Source organism: Stomoxys calcitrans, chromosome 3 (assembly GCF_963082655.1).
Source record: "Stomoxys calcitrans chromosome 3, idStoCalc2.1, whole genome shotgun sequence".
NCBI lineage: Eukaryota > Metazoa > Arthropoda > Insecta > Diptera > Muscidae > Stomoxys > Stomoxys calcitrans.
In genome coordinates, this window is record NC_081554.1 from 102604353 (window position 1) to 102632140 (window position 27788).

At 38.4% G+C, this 27788-nt stretch overlaps 1 protein-coding gene across 6 annotated transcripts; it reads left to right on the top strand.

Moving 5' to 3' along the window:
- The first annotated feature begins 1465 nt into the window (after positions 1-1465).
- On the top strand, positions 1466-9873 carry LOC106091727 (uncharacterized). 6 transcript variants are annotated; one of them, XR_009397704.1, is made up of 5 exons: positions 1477-1738; positions 1817-2067; positions 2183-2719; positions 9013-9349; positions 9445-9873. XR_009397704.1 is itself a non-coding variant. In XM_059365284.1 (3 exons), the coding sequence occupies exons 2-3, from the start codon at positions 2444-2446 to the stop codon at positions 9055-9057; spliced, it is 321 nt and encodes a 106-aa protein (XP_059221267.1). In that variant the 5' UTR covers positions 1466-1738; positions 1817-2443; the 3' UTR covers positions 9058-9421. The 6 variants fall into 6 exon arrangements, 1 of the variants encoding a protein (XP_059221267.1); XR_009397706.1 differs by having other exon boundaries at positions 1473-1738; positions 1792-2719; XR_009397705.1 differs by having other exon boundaries at positions 1474-1744; positions 1817-2719.
- The last annotated feature ends 17915 nt before the right edge of the window (positions 9874-27788 follow it).

Here is a 27788-nt window from a genome sequence, read left to right on the forward strand (position 1 = left end):
GCTTACTATTGATGTAGGTCGTTGGGGATTACAAATGGGCCATATTGGTTCAGACTTAGATATAACTCCCTTATAAACCGATCTCCCGATTTGACTTCTTGAGCCCCTGGAAGCCGCAATTTTTGTCTGATTTGGCTAAATTTTTGCACATAGTATTCTGTTATGACTTCCATCAATTTGGCAAGTACGGTCTAAATCGTTCTATAACCTGATTTCTCCAATTTGTCTAAAATTTAGCATGACTTTTTTTTTGTGACTTCCAACAACTGTTCCAAATATGGTTCAAATCGGTCCATAATCTGATATAGCTGTCATATAAACCGGTCTGGGATTTTGACTTCTTGAGCCTCTAGAGGGCACAATTATTATCCGATTTGGCTGAAATTTTGTGCAACGATTTCTCCCATGACATTCAACATGCATGTAAAATATGAATCGGTCTATAGCCTGATACAGCTCCCATATAACCGATCTCCTTATTTTATTTCTTGAGCCCCTACAGGACACATTTTTTATTCGAAGTGGCTGAATTTTTATACAATGACTTCTATTATGAGCTCCAACACTCAATTCGATTGAACTTGATGTAGCTCCAATAGCATAGCAATTATTTTCTTTTATCCTTTGTTGGCCTAAAAAGAGATACTGGGAAAAAAAAACTCGATAATTGCGATCCATGGTGGACGATATATAAGCACGCATTTACTTGTTGTATCTAGCGGGACTCTTGGGTTGTTTGGTTGATTTCGGTGATTTGGATTATTACAATTAAAGAGAATGTTAATGTTTTGGGTTTTGTATTGTTTTTCGCTTTGATACTTTTTATAGAGTAATTTAACTACTCTATCCTGAGCTGATTTAACATTTCTGCAGCCTACTCCAATTCCGCATATCGTAATGCCGTGTCGTATGTACAATTCAGTAAGAGAGAAGTATGCTTGTTTGAGTACGTATAAGGGCGAACAGAGGCTTAGATGATAAAGAACATATGAGGATTTTCTGATCTTCTTTTGAACAGTACCAATTTTCCATTTAAAACAGCTATCTAGATGAACTCCAAGATACTTATAAGTGTCCACTTTTTCAATTGTGGTAGTACAAGTCTCGTTGATATTTTGGTTTTGAAAATACCTTTTGTACAGACATTGGGTGTTGTGAAAAATTATTTCGGTTTCAGCAGGAGTTGTGTGGCGTGTTCTTAAATGCACTAATATTGTTTTTGATGCTTTTTGATTAAATCATTGTAATGGCACCAATTTGTAATGGTGTCCAGTTCACTTTGCATTATCTCCGTTGCTGTCTTGATACATTTACTTGATACTATAACAGAGGCATCATCTGCATACGCGAATGTCGTTCTGAATAATTTTCATTTAGCTTTTAAACCAGCTTAGTAAGTCTAAGCTGGAGTTTTGTATGCGAAAGGGTATCAAACGCCTTGCAGATGTTTATGAACAATGCCAGACAGTTCATCTTCTTATTGAGATTCTATTGTATATAGTTTCAAAAATATCCCAAAAGTTGGTTTGTATTTTTTCCTTTTTGGAAGCCGAATTGTGATTGTGACATCCAAATATAAAATGCTTAGCTGCCACAGAATTTATCTACCAAAATTAAAATGACACTTAAAATTGGTTTTAGTTGTAAAAAATTTTAACAGAAGGTGGAAACAATCGTCAGTTATTGATTCCTATTATAAACTGAAAATCCCAAATTTTGCTCTTACATCTTTTTGGCGGTAAGGGTACGAATTCATATCCACACAGTTTAATATCAATACCACATAAAAAGATTTATACTCTGTCCACATTTTCAGGGCTTCCAGAAGAATTGCAAACTTTTTGCAAGTTATACATGAGTAACACATCCTAATTTGGTTACAGCAACCTCCATAATATTATGCGCCCCAGGAATGCAATTAAAGGTCCAGTCAGGAAAACCGTCAACTCGCTTCTAGGTCAGCACATGATACAATTAAGAGGTAGTGTCATTAGCACAACAACAAAAAATCTACCCCCCACGAAATTACCTTGAGTGGCAAATGCCGTTAATGGAAATGTCAAAGTGGTTTGTTTTACAATTTATCTTTTACAAATGTGTCTTATATTTGTATTTTCATCATTATAACACTGTTTTGTTGCTTATGAGTGGAATATCAGACCAAATAGAACATCTTTTTAAGATTTTAGAATAATATCAAAGCTGTGATATCGGGCATTTGACATTTACATTTACTGCATAATCAAAACAAAAATAAAAAATTGTACTCCGCTGTTCGCATGACATCACCTTATTAGTCAGCATCATCATTCAAACGCTGCACGAAACATTTGCTTGTCCGGAGCAGCTGAGAAGAAATTAAATCGAAAAGGTTCATGCCATTCCTCCTGTAGCCAATGATAACCAGGAAGCGCCGGTAAATTTCGCCTACAAAATATCAAACATGGGTACATTTGTCAAGAACGTGAATGGAGGCTATCATCTTTCATACCCCTCATTGCGAAGCGAACTTGTTTGCCTTCAACTACAACATCCAGCAACAAATGTAGACTTTGCAGAATGGTTATCTATTCTGCATCGCCTGGCCTATATTGCCATGACACTTTGCCGTCAACATCAGCCAATGCCGCATCAAACCGCAGCCATCATGTTATTACTGCAACGCCACCAAACTGATAGTACGTCAACGTCACTGTCAGCTAAAGTCCACTATGTCAGGGTGAGTGCACTAACCTAAAAAACTGTTCACAATCTTTACAAACGTCCATCGATGAAACATGGAACTTTATAAAAAATCACAAGACAGGAAACTGGGGCATCAAGTAATATATTGTAACACAAAACTCCGCTGTGACATTAACAATTGCGCAAACCCACATTACCACTAATTGCACAAAGCACTATTACAACTCGGGTTAGCAACGGATCAACTTTATTTTCCCAAGAGCGATGGGATAAAAGATAACTGCACGATTACGACCGCTTCACAAGGCTCACAAAACGAAAGACGAAATTGCCAAGCAGCTAATTCTTCCTAAAATGTGCTATTCCAGATTTTGTTCATAACCTAAAACGGGCAGCACAGAACCATACCCATATATGCTTTCATTGACGACGACGCAAACGTTTCTTTGTTGAACCTGGAAATAGCACGGTTCACGTGGAGCTACAATAGCTCAATACTCGCCGCGTACCACAATAAACCGAGAAAATCCGTGAATATTAAGATAAATCTTCAAATATTTTACTTACTTTAATTGGCTATGACAGAACATTTGTTCCACTAGCCGAAAGAAGAATAGCGTTACATTCGCCTCAATCTTCTGTACCCATTTTATAATCTTTGGCTCCAAGTTTCGAGGTGTCGCCCACCACTTGATATTCCATCGGGCTTTTGGTCTTCCCGGTTTGCGTGTACCACCGTGTTTGCCTTCAAAAGACTTCTTTGCTGGAGCTTCTTCATCTATTCTGACATCATAACCCAGCCAATGCCGCCGTTATATTTTGGTACGTGTAACAATGCTATGGTCGTCACACAGCTCGTGGTTCATCCGACGCCTATATTCTCCATTAACGCAAACTGGTCCACATATATTTTACGACGAATCTTTCTCTCAAACACTACTTCTTTTGACAGACCTATGCTATTGATGTCTTCGGCATAGGCGAGTCCTTTTGATGTATTGTGAGTAGTGTGCCATATCTACCCGAGTAAAAAACGTTGATATGATCAGATCCAATTATATCTGGCATCAGTTATAATGGGATCCGAAAAATGGTTATATATAATTGGATCTAATTGGATACAATCTGATACAATTTGATCTCAAATTTGTCCCAGATATAAATAGATCCAATTATATATAATAATATCTAATTGGATCTTAAATCTTTAATTACCCGAGTAAAAAAAATTGATATGGCCAGATCCAAATATATCTCGGATAAGATAAAGTTGTATCTAATTAGATCCCAACGGATCTTCCATATCCATTTATATAATTATATCTGATGCTTTGTATAACCATATCTGGTAGTAGATATAATTGGATATGGGACCAGATATACTTATATCTGCTATACATAATTATATCCAAAGAGATATGCTATATACATGACTATATCTGGCCTGGGATATAATTTTATCTTGGGCTATATATATGTATATCTTGCGCTACAAATAACTGAATTTTGTTCTTTCAGTGTTTTTAAATGTAGAAATGCTTAAGTGTTATTTTAAATAAAGTAGCAAATAATATATTTATATTGGTAATCCTAAAGTATTAGGCATTCAATTCTCAAAACGTGAAATATTCTATCATTTTTTTTAATTTGATCAATATGTGATTTATGGGAATTTTATTTTTTAAATGTAATATAATAATATTGTCATATTTTAGAAAATTTGAAACATAAATGTGGGTTCCATAGTAAAAATTACCAAAAATCGGGAGTACGATTGTATGGTACCGACGCCTAAAGTTGGACCGATCTGGGGCATATTCGGCACAGTTGTAGACAAGATATATTCATTTACAGATAGTGCCAGTTGCCCAACAACAAAATACTGAGTGCACTATCTGTCAAAATCAATGATTTGTGCAACTCTGATTTTGTGTATGTTAGTCGTTCGCTCCATTTTTCGTGGTTTGTGTGTCATGTCACAATACACACACACAAACAAAACTGGTTGCTAGATAGTGAACTTCGCGAAAAATTGTACTCAGCTGTTTAGGGTATACTACCTAGTAATTATGTCACGGTTGTAAACAGTAGAGAAGTGCACGTGAGTGATTTTTGGCATGCGACGTTTACTCGACATGGAAAAAGTATGTTCCAACCCGAATTGATCAATATTTTGTTGAGGCTTCCCTATATGGGAACATTTCCAAAATATCGATTTTACACCAAGGTTGGCAAAGTCTGAATCGAATTGGTTAAGTCTAAATTGAATTGGGAAATGTTTTATACATCTTGGTATGGATATTTCCTTTAATGTAATGTATATTTCGTAAATAATGCGGCCGGTTTTCATGGCTAATGGGGACAACAGTCTTTTTGCACATTTATGTTGTTGTTACATAAAATCGAATGGAATATGTTTTCTTGGTTCTATTTGTGTTTTTTTTTTTTTTTTTTTTTTTAGAAGAAGTGATACCAAATAAAAGTTTCCTACGCATATGTTCCATAAAGCTTGAATGTAGCAATACTTGAAAATCGATTTGTTTTTAGTATTTTAGCTAAGCGACCTTAAAATATTGGAAATATTTCAAGCTTTAATACAAGCTCAAAAAAGTGAAAACATTTCCCGTGGAAATTTTTTTAGTGTGAACCCATGAAAATTTAATAAAAACTTGGCAATATTGATCTTAAGATAACGGGGTGGTTTGATATCACAATGAAAGGAATTGGCATTTTAAACTTTTCTTAATACCTCCGCTTTATGAAAATGGAAATAAATGATAATACTTTGATGGCCAAAGTTTGCGAAAACATCAAGAAAATGGAAGTATCTTTTCTGGCAAAAAAAATATATTTTTTTTTTTTATTGAAAACGATGGCATTTTAAACAGATAAAAAGTGTAGAACTAGCCCGAATGAATTAGCTTGTCTGCGTAATCGCCTTATCGCCTTAAGTCTCATAGCCTCACACTTATTCTGTATGACAATGGGTCGGATATCTAGAATAGTCTTCAGTGCCCTAGTGGGCGTGGTCCTCTTCGCTCCGCCTATGTTGTCTGAACCCGTTGTATGTTCCTTATGTTGCACTTTTGCTCAACCAAACTACCAAGGCGTAAGCAAGTATTGTTCTAATCACGCTCCTGTAGACCCAGTGGACTATCCCCGGATTCAGGACCCATTTTGAGCCTATGGCCCGTAATAGGTTATTTGTGGTGGTCACCCTAAGGAGTGGCGATAAAATGCCCCCTTTTGGCATGCCCTGGGCCACTTTCTCCCACTTTAAGCCATGGCACCCGCAATTTATCCACAGGTTCATATGGTTTATCCGGTCTCAAGGATCCGGTTCTCCCAATACTGGTCTAAGGATTGGATCAATGTGTCTGTCCGTACAATGGTATCTACAACACGTTCCATGGTTTCGAGTAGAAAGGACGTAAGGCTTATTGGTCTGTAGGCCTTTGGTGTCGCATAACTTGCCTTGGTGGGCTTAGACATAAATACCACCCTTGCCTCCTGCCAGGCTTTCGGAGTATATGCAAGTTCTAGGCACGCTGTGAAAATAGTGACCAGATGAGGCACCACATAGTCGGCATCCTTCTGTAGTAACGCCGGAAATATCCCACTAGGTCCGGGTGACTTAAATGGTTTGAAGCTCCTCAAGGATTCCTTGACCACAAATTTCGTTATAATGAACCTTCGATCAACCTCATTATTCCAAGATTCCTGTGTCTCCGTGAGTCCCGTCGTATCCTGTGGAAAATGGGTTTTCATCAAAAGCCTCAACATGGCCTTCGTTGTTTCTGCTTTCACACCCATGTCGTCTACAAATGTTTCAGTTTAAACATGGGTTTTTGAGAGAAACTTTTTCGTCCTGGCGGCGTCATTAGCGCTTTTGACCGAGTCGCAAAAAATCTTCCAGAAGACACGTTTTGCCGCTCTGGTAATATTATTGTATTCCTTGAGCCGCGTGTATTACACATTCTAATATACTTCCGCTGTTTTACGACGTGCTCTGTCAAAAAGTCTGCGGACCTTTTTCCCAATTTTGGGAATCTCCCCGGTCATCCAGGGGTTGCTTGGGCTGATTTCCTTTCTCAAAGAGGACAGTCATAATCCTGAAGACTTCTATGGTTGAACAATCCAAATTATCTTACCCAAGTTTTCTTCTTAGTGGTCTTCCGACCTTAGCCAGGTGGTTTTCAACTTATTACGGAAGCTTTTCGGATTCGGAGCTAGCCGTGCTATTCTAAACCTAATGTAGCGGTGGGCTGAGAAGGAATGCTCCATGGAGATTCTCCAATCCCAATTAGATATCCGAACATATTGTCACATCTAAAACCTCCTCCCTAATCCAAAGGTAGCGGTGTTACCAATATTAAGTGTTTTTAGATCGTTAGTATTCAAGAATCCTGCCAGGGCTTTGCCCCGCTTATTAATGTTGGTACTACCCCACGAAATGTGGTGAGAGTTCGTATCGCACCCTATTATTACTTCATTTCCTGTCTGTTTTGCTTTCCTCACCAGCCTAGTCTTCCTTATCTCGAGAAAGTCGCTGATCGTTCCCTCGTCGGGTCGCTGTTCGTTAGGCTGTGTTGGGTCTCTCTCCCCTGCACTGCTTGATGTTTGAGTATTAGGATCTTTGCTTATCCTAGTCTTCCCAATATTGAGAGAGTCGGCGATTGTCTCGTCGGCGGTAGTACGCCATGCCCGTAGTCTTAGCCAAACTTGTCACGGAGACTTGATCAATGCCCACCACAAGGAGGGATCCCTTCTTCGAGCTTTGCGCTTTAGAGAGTGTGGATACCCCCAACGAGCTTTTTGATGGTTTTTGGTGTTGCTGAGGGTGTTGCCTTTCAAAATAAAAAGAGGGAAATTTTTCTGTTTAAAATTCAATGTTGTTGTTATTGTTTTTTGTACATTCAATGTTATTTAAAATTCATTAGGTATAAGTAGCGATTAAAATAGAATTAAGTATTTGATTTTAGTTAGGATCAAGTATAACAATTAATTTTTAGGTTAAAATAGCAAATTTTACAATTAGGTTTAGATAGCAAAATTTATGTTTAGTTTTAGTAGGACAATTCCATAATAGGCATAAGTAGAAAAATTTACAATTGAACTTTTGGATCAAGGAAATTGTGCAATATTTGAACTTGTTGTTGGTATAGCTAGTGGCCCGCACTTATGTTTGGTGTTGGTGTCCCGCACTTTGGTTGTTTTAAATATGTGTTGTGTTGGGTTTATTTCTTGATGAATCTTTGTGTTATGCCTTTGTGTCACTTCACGTCGGGAAATTAAATTTTGTTTCACTGTTTGTTTCTCAATAATTGTCCAATGTTCATATATTGTTTGTATGTTGGTTAATGTTCACTTTTCACTTGTTATCACTAAGAGGAGAGAGTTCACGATAGCGCGGGTTTATGTTTTCAAACGACACTGACCTTTTGTTGGTTGTTGCTTGTCACTTGGACCCCGCAAAAACGGTTAACTTTCCAAGCGACAAGCAACAATTCCAGATAAACAAATATGCAAATAAGACAGAATCAGCGATTAAGAATTATCATAAATGTACCGTTATGTGCAATGGTTCGTGCAAAGTGCAGCGGTGAGATGTCTCCTCATATTTCGTATGGGTGGACCCCCACCAGAGTCCAACTCATGTTCGATAACCCGTTCATTTACCAACTGTCTCACCTGGGACCGACGATCTGTTGGAAACCTACCGGATGCACAGCCGATATCGATGACTAAGTCATCTCTGTTGTGCTTCCTTGCCACTCCGGCGGAGGATGATATACTTAATGTTGTCACCCAAAAGGTAAGGATCCATAAATCAGAGAGTTGTTATCTTCGCAATATGGCAATACTCTATGGCAGCCCTTCTGGCTATGGTGGCAGTGGCAACATCTTTTGTAGTGACGGAATTGAACGAGTAGTCGGTACTCTTTGGCTACAAAAAACAGATGTCTTTTGGTTTTATTGCCAATTGGCTAAAATTAAAAATAATACGTTGAATTTAAAAAAAAATACAAAAAGATAAATGTGTTGAGCGTGCATGTGTCTTTATACAATCCATGTGGATTGTGATGTGGCCTCGTGGTCATGGCGAAACAACATATGGAGAAGGCCTGGAAATATTGTGGGGTAATAGCTGGTACTATGTTTTTTTCGAAACATTTTTTTTTAGATTTTTAAGGAAAAAACTTGCTGGTTTCATTCAGTTGGACATCCCCTTATTAGTTATTAAAAAATCTTCATAAAAGTTTTGTGTTTTCATAAAGATTTTTATAGTGTTTCAAAAAAGTAACCGTGAAAAATGTCTGTTTTCAGCTGTGGAAAACGAATATAGTATCAGCCTTAAGTTGGGAGAAATAATTCCCGGCAGATAGTTATACCCAGTGGAAGTACTGGTTGGAGCAGCTTAAAAGAATTATGAAATTTGAGAGACCAAGATGTTATGCCATTGGTTTAAGAAGCTGTAAAGTCGGTTTGCACGTATTTGTCGCTGGAAGTAAACCAGCATTGTCAGTGGTGGCATTGGGATAACGGACAAAACAATCTTTGCCCCAACACAACATCACACCAATCTACAATACAAGTAGAACGGCAAGCCACCGCAATGAATTTACGAGTGCAAAAGAAGTCGGATTCGCACATGCTAGATGAGGTGCAACCTGGAAAATAGAATAATGGAGTTGGCTTAATGCTGGCTCGAAATGTTTGTTGGTGGATTTTAAATATTGACAATCTTTTTATTTTCAGTATATTGTCAAAGCCCGGCATTGGTGTTCAGGTGCTTGCAAGATGTGGTGCTTAACTTTAACGGTGAATCGTTGTCGGTTGACCTGTCACAGAAAGAAAAATCTGTATTGTATATGTTTCATCAAGATGTAGGTGCCTATCGGCGGCAATTTCTCAATTTTCTCCAGACTAAACGATGAAATCTCAGTGAAGCCTCTCTATCTGAGTCAGTTCTCGTAGGCGGGGACGTTATTAATGGCACCCCTGCAGAGACGATAACCCAGCCTTATATACTTAATTTTTGGTAATTTTTAAGTAAATTTTTTTGTATAAATAAATAGTTCTTGTCCTTTTCTATATGTGATACCAAAAACCATGTAAGCTGTGCTTTGTATTTTTGTTGTAATTTTTACTGAATTCTCCTAAAGCGTTAAATGTAAATTTTTAACTAAAAACCTTATTTTTTATAGTGATTAAACATATCATGAATCTCATATAATAATAAATTTAATCAAACCGAATGTACAAATTCTTTTAATATAAAACACAAAAACGTACAAATCAACCAAATAAAACAAATATATGATTCAATAAATGCATCATTTTTCAGTTCTAACATAGTCATCCTTCAGTTAATTATTTTGGAAGGCCACCGGAGGTTTATTCATCGGTTCAAAAAGAAAAGAAATGCAACAGTAAGGCTACACATATTGTGCTTTTAAGTCTCTCTATTCCTAATTTTTACGTTTTGAGTCCTATCGGGAGAAATATTAATAACTCAGAATATATTCAATATCCAAACATGCCCATAAAACAAATAGCAAGAATATTAAACATGTGATTCTGATAGAGTATAAAGTCGCATTACATGTTAGCTTATTCGATCGTTTCAAAAACAAATGGCTTCTAACAATATTTTAATGAGATTCATGCTGTATCATTTGCGTAGTAATATGCCTCCGGTTGGTGAAATCTTATTTTACCTAATGCAAACATAAATTACAAAGTTAATCAAATCCACAATTTTAATGTTGAAAGAAGAGCCCACGTAAAATTAAACGGGTAGGTTAGGTTAGATTGAAAAGAGGGTGCAGATATTAATCCGCCCCATGCCACTATGGACATACACCTAACCCAGTAATCGGCTTGTTAAGTTAGGAATTTCGTGAAAACAGGGCAATGACAAAGGAAATGCTTCAACGTCTCATCGTCTTCACTGCAGGCCCTACACATGCTATCACTTGCCGCACCGATTTTACATAAGTGAGCTCCAAGTCCTATGTGTCCCGTTATAATACCAATAGGTATACTGACCTCCTTCTTACTTCCTTTCAGTAATAGCCTCTTCTCACGATCTGGATCACCCCATAGGATTTTCGACGTCCTAACGACCGTTTCGCTGTTCCACAATGTTGCATGCGTATTCGTCGTCCACTTACTTAACTCGGACTGCGTCGACCCGAAAGGCTTCGGATTAACCAAGTTTATTTACGCCATTCCTCTGGCCTTCACCGCCAAATCGTCTGCCCTTTCATTTCCCCTTACCTCGTTATGGTCCGGCAACCAAACGATGCGGATTTGCCATTCTCATAGAAGGCGTTAATCTCCTTCTTACACTGCAAGACTGTTCGTGACCTTACCGTCCTGGTTGTTATTGCCCTTATGGCAATTTTACTGTCGGTAAAGATGTTCACACTCGACGTCCTCGCGTTAGCACTACACCACCTCGAATCTCCGCCTGCAGGACCGTATTATGGTCAGGCAGTCCAAAACAGATCTCAGTCCCTGGGTTTTCAATGTAGACCCCCAGGCCCACTTTGTCCTCTAACTTTGATCCATTCGTGTAACATGATCTTTCAGATGGCAATACTTAGGTTCCGTCAATCCAAGACTGTGCCGATGGCAGCAGTGCCTCGCATTCGACTTCAAGGTTCATCTTAGGTATCCGATCGGAAACCTCTTCCCTTCCTTCCTGGTTTCCTTTCGTCGCCTCGATTATACAGCGATGGTATGAGCTGCTCCCATCCTCAATCAATTCTCCCATAGCCGCAGTGGCTGGTTCACACTTAATCTGTATGTCAATGGTTCGGATATCTAGAATAGTCTCCAGTGCCAAGACAACATACTCTCTGAACCTGTTATATGGTCTTTATGTGGCACTTTTTCTCCATAGCAGTCCACCAAACTACTGAGGCGTAAGTAAATATTGGTCTAATCACGCTCCTGTAGAGCCAGTGGACTATCCTCGGATTCAGGCCCCATTTCGAGCCTACGGCCCGTCTGCATAGTGCCCAACATCTGTGAGCATTCTCCGTACCCTTCTGAATGTGACACTTTTCAGTTTTCTGTCCAAGATCACACCTAAGTATTTGACCTAGTCAGATATCGATATCGTCTTATTGAGGAAATTGGCCCACCATCGTCTTCCTCGTGAACAGGCATATTTCAGTCTTCTCTGGGTCTAGCCCAGTCATATGCCATATGCAAGACCCTTTCGTATTATTATAACATCGTCTGCGTAGCAGACTGGTTAAAACCCTCCTCAGTCAGCATCCATAATAGGCTATTTATGGTGGTCAACCACAGGAGTGGCAATAAAATGCATCCCTGTGGTGTGCCCTGTGCCACTTTCTCCCTTATATTTATGCCATGGGACACACAATTTATCCACGTGTTCCACGTGGTTTATTCAGTCTCTAAGGACCGGGTCCACCCGGTACTGGTCTAAGGATTGGATCAGTGTGTCGGTCCGCACTTTGTTAAAAGCTCCCTCGATGTCAATTCATACCGCCAGTGTGTACGTTTTGGCATCGAAGGCAGGGCAGTCTCCACCGCCCTTCCCTTGACATAGGAGCGAATTCATAGACAAATAAAGATTATATGTGATACAGATAAAGGCATTTATATTGTTGTACTGTTAGTCAAGCGATATACTATTTTCGTAGCATGGTATTTCACTAAAAGCTCTTTAATTGTCGAAAATAAATATTCAAAATATTCCATACAAAGTAAAAGAAGGCGTAGCGAAGCGGGCTCGGCTTAGCAAGTTATTTATACAAATGCGTGCACAAATCTTAATAAATTTTATTTGACTGGTATGCCCACACATGTCTGCATATTTTAGTTGCAAATTTCACAAATATTTGCATTTTTTCCTCGTATTGTTGTTGAAACAAACCAATTATTGTCGGAATCGGACCAAAACGTGATATAGGTGATATAGCTCTAATAGCATAGCAATTCTTTTCTTTTTGGTATCAAAATATGCGATTTGTGTAAAAATCATTTAGTACATTTATATAGTTACTATTTGTACCTTCATGTCAAATTTCTGAGCTCTAGTTCAATGTGTAAAGATAGTACGAAATAGTACCAAAAGCGTTACTTAACGTACGTTTCCCCCGTATTCTTATTATACCCCCACCATAGGATGGGGGTATACTAAAATCGTTATTCCGTTTGTAACACGAAATATTGTTCTGAGACCCAACAAAGTATATATATTCTGGATCGTCTTGAAATTTCGAATCGATTTAGCCATGTCCGTCCGTCTGTCTGTCAAAAGCCAGCTAACTTTCGAAGTAGTAAAGCTTGGAGCTCGAAATTTCGCACAAATACTTGTTATTAATGCAGGTCGGATGGGATTGTAAATGGGCAAAATCGGTCCATGTTTTGGGATAGCTGCCATATAAACCTATATCGGGTTTTGACTTCTTGAGCTTCTAAAGAGCGCAACTCTTATTCGATTTGGCTAAAATTTTACACCAAGTATTTTATTTTGACTTGCAATAACTCTGCCATGTATGGTCCAAATCGGCACATAACCTGATATAGCTCCCATATAAACCGATCCCGGATCTTGACTTCTTGAGACGATAGAGGACGCAATTTTTATCCGATTTGGCTGAAATTTTGCATGAAGTGTTTTTTTTCTAACTTTTAACAACTTTGCCAAACTTGTTTAGACTCCCTACTTAGGTTGCCATAGTGGTTATGTATAAAAATCTATAGCTCTAGCTCAATTAACAAAGAATGTGTTACATAGCATCATTTGTTCACTGTGATACCACAGGAACAGTCCTACCGTTATACCATCCAGATCACTTTAAAAGGCCCAACAATTTGTGAATGTTCACATCAGTTTATCCAGACAATTGCTCAAAGAAATGGGAGTGGAACCCCTACTGCTTGCCAGTGCGGGAAACACACACAGTAGATGTTCTATAGTCTTTGTTTCCTCGACTACCTCATCGCTTTTGCAGAAGTCTTTACTTACAACCATCAGTCTGTCAGCATGTTTTTCGATCAGGCAGTGATCTGTCATGACGAACACAATGGCTGAGGCTTTTGTTTTAGTCAACGACTGAATAGCGGCAGACCTGTTCATGTCTAGATTGGGCCACATAATTGGCATAAATGTTGAATTTAGAAATATGTTCCCCAGAGATTTTATGGTTCCATTGCTGTCTTAGAAAACATTTATGCCAATCGTCGTTATGACATTATATCTAAGCCATTCTACCACTTCTTTAATTGTAAGGAAATCGGCTTGACACACACTACGGTGATCGGGTAACCTTCTCGATATGACCAGTCCTATTTGTTCAAAGTACAGCCCAGAGTCCATCTAACGTCTAACTCGGAATCATCCGTATGTATAGAAGTCTATGAAACTTCCATTACCTGGGATATTGTAGTTCCAACCGGTTCTATCCAACCGGTTCTATCAGTGGTACAGTACTTTTTATCAAAAAGCGGCTCAGGCAATGTGTAATCCACACTACCTGGAACATCCGGCATTGTATCAAGCATAACACAGTGTCCGTAGTCGCCGCACAAGCAAAGGGAAAGCTGCAAGCCTCTAAAGTTCAGAGCCATTAGGTGTAGCATCAAATTCAGTGCAAAAGATAGCATGTAGCATACAACGGTCAATTTCAATTTCTTGAAAAGCCAGTACATGTTGATCAAGTCAATGAGCAGACAAGTTGGCATTGGCACGCTTATTCGGCTCGGCCTTATTGCTCGTCGGTGGGTATGGGATCTTGCCATTGTCAAGCTCGAAAACGCTACCATAAAACTTTGAAAAGAATTGTCTATAAAGCGTGCAAGTTAAGCTAAGATGGGGACGAAATAGCAACGCAAGAAGTAGAAAAGAGAAAGAAGAAAGTCGATTTCGCAGAGCCTATTGTATTCAGGTTATAGCTGTAGCAACCTGAAAAGTCTATGCCCACCCATCCATGTTACCTGGTATCCACCAATATATCCCTGGTAACCCATAACCAAAACCTCCCCTCTACGCTACTGCGGTGCCTTCAGGAATCAAACATAAAGAAATTGCTTAGCACATATCTATCGATTTCATGATTTTATTCGACATTGTAACCGATATTAATTCAAAAACAAACATATTCATTTTAAATTCACAAACATTTTTCTTTAAACCCTTATATATATATATACAAAAGATAATAATAAAAAAACCAAAAAAAAAGATAAAAAAACAAACAAATCAAAATAACTTGCTTAACTGCTGTTGTTAACTATATGGCTAAAATTTAAAACGAAATGATTAACAGTGACAGAGGTTTGTTCGTAGGTGTCTGTTACGATCGACTGAAATGTTAAACAAAAATGTTAATGCGCATATGTTCAATATGCATAAGAAAGCAAAAGCAAATAAAAAAAAAACGCAAAGCAAAATGATCGAAGTTCAATGACCTGTTTCCGGACGGACAGGTGAAATTGCAAATGTATTAGTGTTATTCTCTGTTTGGTCTTATTTGCTGCTTAAAATTGTGTCATAATTTCAAAACATAAAACCCAATGCAATAATTACAACAACAAATGAAAAAGTAAAACGATTCTTTTGGTCACATCAACTGGTTTACCATAGGGAAAACAACAAAAACAACATTCACGTTTGTACGGCTATGCATTTATGTACTGAGAGTAAGGGACCACCATTCAAAAACAAGTGAGCATATTAAACTGCAGCCAAGAGCTTGCTATATGTTTCAATGCCTCTAAAGCTGTAAGGAGAAAATAACAAGGCATACACAAAAGGAAAAAAAACCCTTGAACGCCTACGTGAATGTTATTTTCGAGTCCTTTTACCAGGATTTATAAAATGTTCTAATTATTTTGATCTATTTGAAATTTATTGCAGCTGAATTTGTGACCAAAGAAATATATTTTGAATTTATTGAAAATAAAAGAGAATCTTCATTGAAACCACCACTGCTCTTCAATATTCTAACGGTCTGCTCAAATGATTGGCACAACTAGTCCATGCAGCCACAGCATTAATGACAGCAAGTGGTGTTTTCAAATAAAGCAACAACAACAACAAAACAAAGGAGTAAAGAAACCACTTACTTGTCGTTTAGATCCCACGATGAAAGGCCTTTCAGCAGGGGTATGCGGGGCAGGGCTATTTGCACTTCCCAACACTGGTGGATGTTCTTATAACTTACTAGATTTGTTGGTTGTTTTATTTATTGTCTCTTTTATGTGACTTGTTGTTGTAGTCTTTGGGTGTAATGTTTTAATATGATTTTCTTCTTCTTTATTAGTGTTTCACTTTTTCTAAATTTTTTAAATATATCCTTTTTTTCTTCGACCACTTTCGTAATTTTTACCCTTTAAAATTTTGGAAACTAAATAAATTTTAGAGACACTATAAAGTTGTTAAAAATGTTACTTTTTCTCCAAAGAACCGATTTAAAAAAAAATGAATATAAATGGAAGCGGTTCAAAATCAAACAACACATACGAACAAATAACATGCGATTTTCATGCATGCAAAGCAGACTTCTGCTTGGAAAAAAAAAAATCAATTTCTTTCTTTTTCAGGTTCTAACAGTTTTCAGGCTATCAAAGCAACGATCTTTTTTTTTTTCTAATTCGCACTATAAAATAGGTCACTTTTAAGGCTGCGAATATGAGCAGGAACACACTATTTTTTTTTTTTGTTTGGGGTTATATAGCACACAAAGGCGGTCAGGGCTTCGCCGCAGTCCCCGAATACTTCCTCTCCACTCCCCTGACCACGGACACAACGCGGGGAGTAGGAACGAGTTAATTTCACGACGCTGAGTAACAGACTGATGGGTTCCGTGTAAATGGGATGCAATGGTACTCCAAGTCAAGCCAGGGACTTCGTTCGCCTCAAAAGAGAAACCAAATCGACCAAAGAGAGTTAGAAACCTGAGGGAAACACACGACCTCTTATTAGAATTGGAGCAAAGCAAAAAAAAACCAAACTTAATTTACCTTTGTAGGTTTTTAATCGGGAAATGGTTAATGCGGGTTTCATATGCGGCAAATCAATAATTGAAATGACCGGAAATAAATTATGATTCAATGGTAGTTTGGCTCAAAAATTTATCCAAACACCCTAATTGGAAAATTTAACATAAGTTAGAATAAAATTCCAACCTTAAAACAGAAAAAAAAGAAAATTCGAAATAAATGAAAGTAAATCACTTTATGCCGACCTACCGACACCCGAAAAATAAGAAAAACTCACAATGGATAATTAAAGAAGTTCCGAAAACTGAGCGGTTTTCATAAAAAAAAGGATGACGTTTCAATAAAAAAAATTCACAGCAGTTTTATTAAAAATTGACTCAACAAACAACGATCGTAGCTTTATGTACACTTGTTCACTCTGGGAAAGCTTGCCAAAAATGAGGAAGATGGCTTCTCGGCCAGGCCCTTTTCTACTCTCGCCAAAGCATCAGAATTTCCCAAGCTCTTAGCAAAGTTTACAACAAAAAAAGAAATGGCCCGACATATACCAATGCAAAACAAACTCAATATGTCGCGGAGAAAAGGAGATAACATCATTGCCTAGGGCATAAAGACTCAATGGCATAGCATAGATATAACAGCGTTTAACTGTAATGTGCGAAATCACAGGTATAATCTAGGGAGCTATTTGCCAAACCAAGCCACCAACACCATAACACAATCAGTCTGGCCACAAACCGGAAAAGGAACAAAAAAGAAAAGAAAGATTTAAACCAACACAGCCACAAGCGCCATTACATTTACCCCCCCGCCAAAATCAGGTTTCGGGGAGGAAAAAAAACTCGAAAGCTGATCACGCTTGTGGATGTTCATTGCCTTATATCCTTCGCATGATAATTACCAAGGGATCGTCCTTGTAGATCCTCAAGTTCGTAATAGTAATTGCCCAGTTTCCTACGTATCCGGGCTTTAACAAAAGTTGGAGCCAACTTGGCATTGTAACCCTGCTCAAAGTTGCTTTGGCGAAAATTTCTCCGGAAAACCTCTTGACCAACTTCGTAGGAAACCTGTCTGGAACGAAGGTTATATGCCCTTTCATTGCGCTCAAACTGCTTCCTCATGAAATCCGAAGCCTTAGCACGAATAATATAAAATGAGTCCGAACGATTGAAATTGACAGCCCTATCATCTAACATGCCCAAGTTTCTTAATAATTTATAAGAAGCACCATTGGTCACCATATGCTGACCGAATGCCATGAAATAAGGGGAAGTACCAACGGAGGAGTGAACTGTAGACCTAAGTGCACATGCAATTCGACTCAGATTCTCATCCCAATCCTTCTGGTTAGGATTTACATACGCCCTTATCGCAGAAATAACTGATCTGTTCACTCTCTCAGACGCATTTGCCTGGGGAGAGTGAACCGCAGTATAAACATGAGAAATGCCATAATGTTGCAGAAGTTTATTGAAATTATTCGCCCTAAATTGGGTTCCGTTGTCGGAAACAACAACCTCGGTGAAAAAGTGTGAAAAAGATACTCCTCCAGGAACTTGACAACTATATCGGCCGTAAACTTCTTAACAGGATGGATAAAACAAAATTTCGAAAAATGGTCCAACGCCACAAAAATTCCTACGTTACCGGTTCTGGACCTAGGATACGGTCCTAAAAAGTCTACATACAGCCTCTGGAAGAACCTATGAGTCCCCCCTGCCTTACCCATCGGTGGTCTCATAATGTAATTCGGGTGTTTAGTGGATTTGCAGATCTCACAACTGTTAATGTAATTTCGGACATCATCGACCAAATTTGGCCAGTAGTAATATCTTCGGATTCTCTCCAGTGCCTTATTAATTCCGCAATGAGATGAGAAGGGGTCATCGTGGTGCTTTCGCAGGACCTCAGGAACTAAACCCGATGGAATCCAAAGTTTCCATGCCAAGTCGTCAGTTGTTTGTTCTCCACATGCGTGCTCAATCCTTCTATACAAAAACCCATCGATTATTTTTAAGTCAGGTGTATGATCGATATTAGCTTGAACCCTTCTTAACAAGTCTTTGTAGTCTTCGGAGTTAAAGTGGGTAGAAGTCAAATCTACAAAAACCCCACTGTCCTTACCTATCTCGGACAAACACAAGACCTCGGACAAGTCATCAGAGTTGACACGGGAAAGCGTATCAGGAACTATATTTTGCGTACCCTTTCGATGCTCAATCTTAAACCGATAGCCTTGTAGTTTCAAAGCCCATCTGGCCAGCCTTGTGCTTAGGTCTGTTTGGGACATGAGCCATTTTAATGATGCGTGATCAGTTATCACAGTGAACTCATGCCCCTCGACATAAGCCCTGAATTTCTTTATACTCAGCATTGCTGCCAAGCATTCTTGTTCGGTGACACTGTAGTTGCGTTGGGCTTGGTTGAGTTTCTTAGACATAAAAGCTATCGGAAACTCATCACCCTCCGCATTCTTCTGCACCAATACACTTCCTATTCCTGTTTTGCTAGCATCGCAGTGTATGTAAAAAGGCTGCGAGAAATCAGGACTATGCAAAACAGGGGCTGAACTCAAGATTGACTTTAAATCCTCAAAAGCTTTCTGGGCATCATCGGTCCACGCAAATTTTCTTTTTGCCTTTAACAAATCTGTTAAAGGAGTCGAAAGGGCAGCATAGTTCCTAATAAATTTCCGGTACCAACCCGACATACCAAGAAAACGTCTGACCTGTTTAACAGACCTCGGTGTCGGGAATTCTGTAACGGCGGCAACTTTATCTGGGTCTGTTCGGATAACCCCGTTTCCCACAACATGGCCTAAATATCGGACTTCAGTCACGCAAAATTTACTTTTCTCGACATTTATGGTTAAACCAGCGTTTCGTAGACACTTAGCCACTTCCATTAACACAGCAATATGTCGCTCAAAGGATGCCGATACCACAAGAAGATCATCCAGATAGACAAACACTTCCGATCTGAGGTCCGCAGGTATCACCCGGTCCATGAGCCTGCACATGGTCTGTGGCGCATTGCATAGACCGAAGGGCATGACTTTGAAATGATACAGCGGCCTCCCAGGTACCGTGAATGCTGTCTTATCTTTCGATGAGTCATCAAGTGGTATTTGCCAAAAGGCATCTTTGAGGTCCAAACTACTGATAAATTCCGCCTTGGGCAGACGGCTTAAAATGCCGTCGATATGTGGAAGCGGATAAGCGTCACCTATTGTCAGAGAGTTTAGTTTCCTGCTGTCGAGACACAATCTATTTTTGCCAGGTTTTCTATGTAGCACCACTGGAGAAGACCAGGCACTAGAGGATTCTTCTATCACCCCCATGGCAAGCATTCGGTCCAACTCTTCATAAATCAACTTCTCAATCGCCGGAGAGACTGGGAAGTGCCGTTGTTTAACTGGTTTTGCATCACCAGTATCGATGGTATGGCATAAAACATTAGTCTTTCCCAGGCCCGCCTTCGCGAATGAAGGGAAAAGACCTATCACCTTTTGCATCTCGAACCGCTGCTCGGAGGTCAACACAATATCACCCAAAATCTCACAAACGTCAGGGAAAAGATTAAGCGAACCTATGGCCGGTAACAAAGACGGTGGTAAAAGGTCATATAAACGCCAAAAATCGATCCCTAAAATCAGATTCTGCGAGAGAGTAGGTACAATGAAAAGCCTTATGTCCATTTTTCGACCGCGAAATTCAATTGAAGTCTCCAAAATCCCTAAAACCTTTTGAGCTTTGCCATCGGCAGTGTTCACTGTGGTGTGAAGAGGTTTGTATGGAATATCCGAATGTAACATTCGTGTAGCCGCATCAGAACCTAAACAGGATACGGAAGCGCCAGTATCGAGGAGACCCATCATATTTCTGCCTAACAACTGAACTTCAGCATAGGGTCTTACATCTCCAGGTCTGTCTAGGACAGAAACAGAGAAGATTTTCCTCACAGATTTAATCTTTTTCCAAAAAGTTTTCATTCTAATACTCGACCTACTAGGCCTGTAGTCTTCACCAAAAATCCTCTTTCTGACTTCATAATAATTCCTAAGTCTCTCATGGAAAGGAACCAAAGGATTAGGACCTAATCGTCGTTCTAACTCAGGGTTATCTGTACAAAGTAATCCCTTTTCATTTCCATTTCCTGTGTAGTTAACACCATCATTTCCATCGTTAAAGCTGGGTGATTTATTTTCAAGTCTGGGTAAATTATTGTCATATCCGGTTAAAGTACTGTCAAAATTGGGTAAAATATCCTCACACCCTATTTTGTTTCGGGGCTCGTTCGAGCATGACTCGTTTTGGCTGCACCCTTTGGTGCCATCGCTGAATAGTTTTTTGGATTCGAGCTGCATTTCCTACAGCTGGGTTTGTATGTCTGTGGTGCCCCACACCCATAACAAAATATGGTGCGTTCTGCCAAACAATCTTGGTAACGGTGTCCCGCCCCTCGGCAATTCCAGCAAATCAAACTAATTTCTGCTATATCCTCATCAGGTGGCAGCAACTCTAATACCGGTGTCCGTTCAGGTTCGATATCAATCTCGGATAACCGCTTTTGGAGGTGACCCACCTTACTACCAGAAACACCATGCCTTTTATAAACGTCCTGAATGAAAAATTCACGGCGGCGGCAAATCTCACGAAGTTGACCGATAGATTCTATTTTCATATTCAAAATTTCGTGCTGGATTTCTGGCAAAAGATTACGTCTCAAGATCTCAACCAGTGTTTTACCACTCAAAGGCTGCTCCAATCGATCCACGAGGTCGATAACCGATTCGTAAAAGGAGTCAAAAGATTCATGAGACTTTTGTTTCCGGTCTCGGATCGTCTCCCTAATATCTACATCCGTACGCGAATCCTTATACTGTTCATGCAGTGCACGACAAAGATCTGGCCATTTAACAATATCTACCGTCTTGTGGAATCGCCAAAACCAATCGTTGGCTTTCCCGTCAAATAACGCACTAGCATTGCCACACAACAAATGAAAATTGCCACCTAAGGTTTGGTTTGTCAACGCTTCAACCCTATAGATAAAACTGTCGACCGGCAAACAGTTTGAGCTTCCATTAAATTTCATCTTCCAGTTAAACATAATTTGGCTAACCTTATCGGGTCGGATACATAAATCAGGCACGGTGACTGATCCTGCAGAGTACGGGCGATTAGTACCAAGCCTAGCATCAAAAGAATCCTGACCACCACTAACATTCGGCCGATTATCTGATGATGAAGGCAAACCAAGGAGCTGCTCAAGTGTGCGCTGCTCTACATCAGGTAATGTATGCATTCGTGGTGCTCTGTTAGCATCCGGTGAAGACGTGTTCAAGGCATGAGAAGAATTTATATCCACTCTGTTCAATTGAGGTGGATTACTCTGAATGTGGCCCATTTGGAAGGCATTCGAACCCAATCTAGACAAACTGGTCTCAACACTCTTATCAACCAAAGTCGAGATTTGGCTGGACAAAGCGGACAAAAGTTGGGATTGCTGTTCAGAAACAATCCTAGATACCATACTCTGAATGTCATTCAAAGAAAATTCAGACATACCAAGGGTCGTACTAGAGGAGGTATTAGAAGGTTTTCCCTGTGAAACATTAGTCGCATTTCCTGATTGACTAGATGTAGATGGGACTAAATCGGTTGATCTCATTGAGTCAAAATTCTTGGCTTTCGATGAAGATCTAGTAGCTACAGGTGATGAAGCAGGCTTAGGCGCCGACGGAGTAGGATCTTTCGTAATTTTCTTACCACACACTGGGCAATTAGGATTGGTTTTAATGTGATTGCTAACACAAGTCTTGTGAAATAAATGCCTGCAAACAGTTTCAGTCAAAACGGACTTATCTGGGACAGTAGCATTGCACACGCCACATTTTGGACCGTTTTCCTCACTAGCTAGCGCGGTAGGCAAATCCTCATTACTACGTTGGAGTACCATTTTGAAAAAAAAAACCCAAGACAACAAGAGAAGAAAAATCGAAGTAAAATCCTTCACCAGACGACTTCACGAAAAGTAAAAAAAAAACCCAAAAATATTTGAATTTGAAAAGCTAAAAATATTCAGAAAAATATTTCGCTTTTTATTATTCAAAAACAAAAACAAAAGTATGGAAGTCAAAATAAATCCCAAAAAAATAAAAAATGTAACTCTTAAAAATCAAGAGAAAAAAAAATATTCCAAGACGGAAAAAAAATCTAAAATAAAAAAGAATAAATAACCAAAAATAAAGCAAAAAAAAAAAAAAATAAAAAACCAATAATGGAAAAAAAAATCTAATAAAAATCGAAATTTCCAAAACCCAAAATAATCATGAAACTATTTGATTCCTTTAGGCGACCACCAGTAGAAAGGGAGAACAAAATATAAAATATATCTAGGCTCTAAAAAAAAAGAAATTCCCCAAAAGAGAAAGTTAGATCTAAAAGAAAAGATAAGCTTACGTTGGTTGCAAACGTAATCGAAAACATTCACAAATTCCAATACGTAAATTAGAGAGAAAATATCTTAAGAATTTTAAAGTCTAGGTCAGTATTAGACAGAGATCCAAAATCCTGAATTCGCCAAACAGCAAAATACAAAAGATACCTTCATAAAGATACAAGGCCGTGTACCCCTATAACTGGTAGTATTCGACAGCACCACTGCATTTAACGAAATACAAATTCCATTGAAATTGAGATACACAGAAGAAAATTGAAAAATTGGAAAGGATGGGAATACACAAAAAGATAGAAAAGGAAAATAGGAGCTGAGCGATTTTGCCAAAATATAAAAAAAAATATTTTGAAGTTTAAAAAAAATAAATTAATTTACGAAAATCAGTTTCAAAACGCTCGGGCCCCACGTTGGGCGCCAAAAATTTTATATATGTAGCATACAACGGTCAATTTCAATTTCTTGAAAAGCCAGTACATGTTGATCAAGTCAATGAGCAGACAAGTTGGCATTGGCACGCTTATTCGGCTCGGCCTTATTGCTCGTCGGTGGGTATGGGATCTTGCCATTGTCAAGCTCGAAAACGCTACCATAAAACTTTGAAAAGAATTGTCTATAAAGCGTGCAAGTTAAGCTAAGATGGGGACGAAATAGCAACGCAAGAAGTAGAAAAGAGAAAGAAGAAAGTCGATTTCGCAGAGCCTATTGTATTCAGGTTATAGCTGTAGCAACCTGAAAAGTCTATGCCCACCCATCCATGTTACCTGGTATCCACCAATATATCCCTGGTAACCCATAACCAAAACCTCCCCTCTACGCTACTGCGATGCCTTCAGGAATCAAACATAAAGAAATTGCTTAGCACATATCTATCGATTTCATGATTTTATTCGACATTGTAACCGATATTAATTCAAAAACAAACATATTCATTTTAAATTCACAAACATTTTTCTTTAAACCCTTATATATATATATACAAAAGATAATAATAAAAAAACCAAAAAAAAAGATAAAAAAACAAACAAATCAAAATAACTTGCTTAACTGCTGTTGTTAACTATATGGCTAAAATTTAAAACGAAATGATTAACAGTGACAGAGGTTTGTTCGTAGGTGTCTGTTACGATCGACTGAAATGTTAAACAAAAATGTTAATGCGCATATGTTCAATATGCATAAGAAAGCAAAAGCAAATAAAAAAAAAACGCAAAGCAAAATGATCGAAGTTCAATGACCTGTTTCCGGACGGACAGGTGAAATTGCAAATGTATTAGTGTTATTCTCTGTCTGGTCTTATTTGCTGCTTAAAATTGTGTCATAATTTCAAAACATAAAACCCAATGCAATAATTACAACAACAAATGAAAAAGTAAAACGATTCTTTTGGTCACATCAACTGGTTTACCATAGGGAAAACAACAAAAACAACATTCACGTTTGTACGGCTATGCATTTATGTACTGAGAGTAAGGGACCACCATTCAAAAACAAGTGAGCATATTAAACTGCAGCCAAGAGCTTGCTATATGTTTCAATGCCTCTAAAGCTGTAAGGAGAAAATAACAAGGCATACACAAAAGGAAAAAAACCCTTGAACGCCTACGTGAATGTTATTTTCGAGTCCTTTTACCAGGATTTATAAAATGTTCTAATTATTTTGATCTATTTGAAATTTATTGCAGCTGAATTTGTGACCAAAGAAATATATTTTGAATTTATTGAAAATAAAAGAGAATCTTCATTGAAACCACCACTGCTCTTCAATATTCTAACGGTCTGCTCAAATGATTGGCACAACTAGTCCATGCAGCCACAGCATTAATGACAGCAAGTGGTGTTTTCAAATAAAGCAACAACAACAACAAAACAAAGGAGTAAAGAAACCACTTACTTGTCGTTTAGATCCCACGATGAAAGGCCTTTCAGCAGGGGTATGCGGGGCAGGGCTATTTGCACTTCCCAACACTGGTGGATGTTCTTATAACTTACTAGATTTGTTGGTTGTTTTATTTATTGTCTCTTTTATGTGACTTGTTGTTGTAGTCTTTGGGTGTAATGTTTTAATATGATTTTCTTTTTCTTTATTAGTGTTTCACTTTTTCTAAATTTTTTAAATATATCCTTTTTTTCTTCGACCACTTGCGTAATTTTTACCCTTTAAAATTTTGGAAACTAAATAAATTTTAGAGACACTATAAAGTTGTTAAAAATGTTACTTTTTCTCCAAAGAACCGATTTAAAAAAAAAATGAATATAAATGGAAGCGGTTCAAAATCAAACAACACATACGAACAAATAACATGCGATTTTCATGCATGCAAAGCAGACTTCTGCTTGGAAAAAAAAAATCAATTTCTTTCTTTTTCAGGTTCTTACAGTTTTCAGGCTATCAAAGCAACGATCTTTTTTTTCTAATTCGCACTATAAAATAGGTCACTTTTAAGGCTGCGAATATGAGCAGGAACACACTATTTTTTTTTTGTTTGGGGTTATATAGCACACAAAGGCGGTCAGGGCTTCGCCGCAGTCCCCGAATACTTCCTCTCCACTCCCCTGACCACGGACACAACGCGGGGAGTAGGAACGAGTTAATTTCACGACGCTGAGTAACAGACTGATGGGTTCCGTGTAAATGGGATGCAATGGTACTCCAAGTCAAGCCAGGGACTTCGTTCGCCTCAAAAGAGAAACCAAATCGACCAAAGAGAGTTAGAAACCTGAGGGAAACACACGACCTCTTATTAGAATTGGAGCAAAGCAAAAAAAAACCAAACTTAATTTACCTTTGTAGGTTTTTAATCGGGAAATGGTTAATGCGGGTTTCATATGCGGCAAATCAATAATTGAAATGACCGGAAATAAATTATGATTCAATGGTAGTTTGGCTCAAAAATTTATCCAAACACCCTAATTGTAAAATTTAACATAAGTTAGAATAAAATTCCAACCTTAAAACAGAAAAAAAGAAAATTCGAAATAAATGAAAGTAAATCACTTTATGCCGACCTACCGACACCCGAAAAATAAGAAAAACTCACAATGGATAATTAAAGAAGTTCCGAAAACTGAGCGGTTTTCATAAAAAAAAGGATGACGTTTCAATAAAAAAATTCACAGCAGTTTTATTAAAAATTGACTCAACAAACAACGATCGTAGCTTTATGTACACTTGTTCACTCTGGGAAAGCTTGCCAAAAATGAGGAAGATGGCTTCTCGCCAAAGCATCAGAATTTCCCAAGCTCTTAGCAAAGTTTACAACAAAAAAAGAAATGGCCCGACATATACCAATGCAAAACAAACTCAATATGTCGCGGAGAAAAGGAGATAACATCATTGCCTAGGGCATAAAGACTCAATGGCATAGCATAGATATAACAGCGTTTAACTGTAATGTGCGAAATCACAGGTATAATCTAGGGAGCTATTTGCCAAACCAAGCCACCAACACCATAACACAATCAGTCTGGCCACAAACCGGAAAAGGAACAAAAAAGAAAAGAAAGATTTAAACCAACACAGCCACAAGCGCCATTACAAGCATAGTCCTCAATGCGGCTGTGATGCACAAGTGAGCCATCCTTTGGATACTCTTGCAGTTGTAAAGGGCATGAATTGATTTTCTTGCCCTTTCCAAAATGTTGGATTTGCCCAGCAAAACACGATCTATAATCATAATGTATTTGTCATTCGTATTATAATTTTTTACCCATGTGTGTATATATGTACACCGAAAGAAACATTGATACCGAATGATATTAGCTATACCGTAATAATACCATAGCAATACTATAGAGTATGTATGTATAGCATATTATATAATCAATACCATACGGTCAATCCCATGGCAGCCGGCTGTACGTACCGGATTGGCCCGAGGGAGTCCCCCATATGTCCGAGGAAATATAGCTAGCTGTAAAAAAATTCATATTCCATAGTCATAAGTATCAGACGATGCCTATCACTTTTATATATGCTGAACACGTCATATGACAAATACTTGTCGTCTGATAGCACCTTAATGGATTTATTCAAAAGTATAGGAGACCTGCTTGAATTGTCACTCTGTTGACCCTTCTTTGTAGATCTATAGATCCTAAGCCTGCCATAAAGCATCTTTTAGTATGTAAGTTATTAATCAATTTTCTTACGGTAGTAATGATTTCCCGATGCTCTTGCTTCCTCATTATTGACGTTGGTTTTACATCGAAATGCTACCATTGAATATTCTTTGACAGCGAAAGAACCCTCTATGTCGTCCACAAAAAAGGACGACAGACTAATAGGTCGAAAATCTTTCACTTTTGTGTGATAAGATTTCAAGCTTTTGAAATACATTAGTATTTCTCCATCACACGGGTGTCCTGAAAATCTTTCAATTAGTCAGAAACTAAAACTGATAACCGCAAACGATTATTTGTGTACCGGGTCAAGAATTATTCTCTTGTGTCTCCCCTGCTACAGAGAACGGGTATCTGAACGTATAGACCAATGGCAAAAATACTAGTACACAAGAAAATAATCCGAATCAGGCCCATGGGTTTGCAAATAATTGCAATCGTGTGCTTGTCACTGGCATAGACACATTCTCCCACACATCATTTTTCCTTTTTTGTTTTGACTGAGTAAAGAACAGCCCCAGTACATTGAGTAA

Coding starts and splice junctions, on each gene's coding strand:
- LOC106091727 (XM_059365284.1), top strand. CDS start 2,444: ATGGGTACATTTGTCAAGAACGTGAATGGAGGCTATCATCTTTCATAC. Junction 2,720..9,012: donor CTAAAGTCCACTATGTCAGG/GTGAGTGCACTA, acceptor GTCTGTTTTCAG/CTGTGGAAAACGAATATAGT.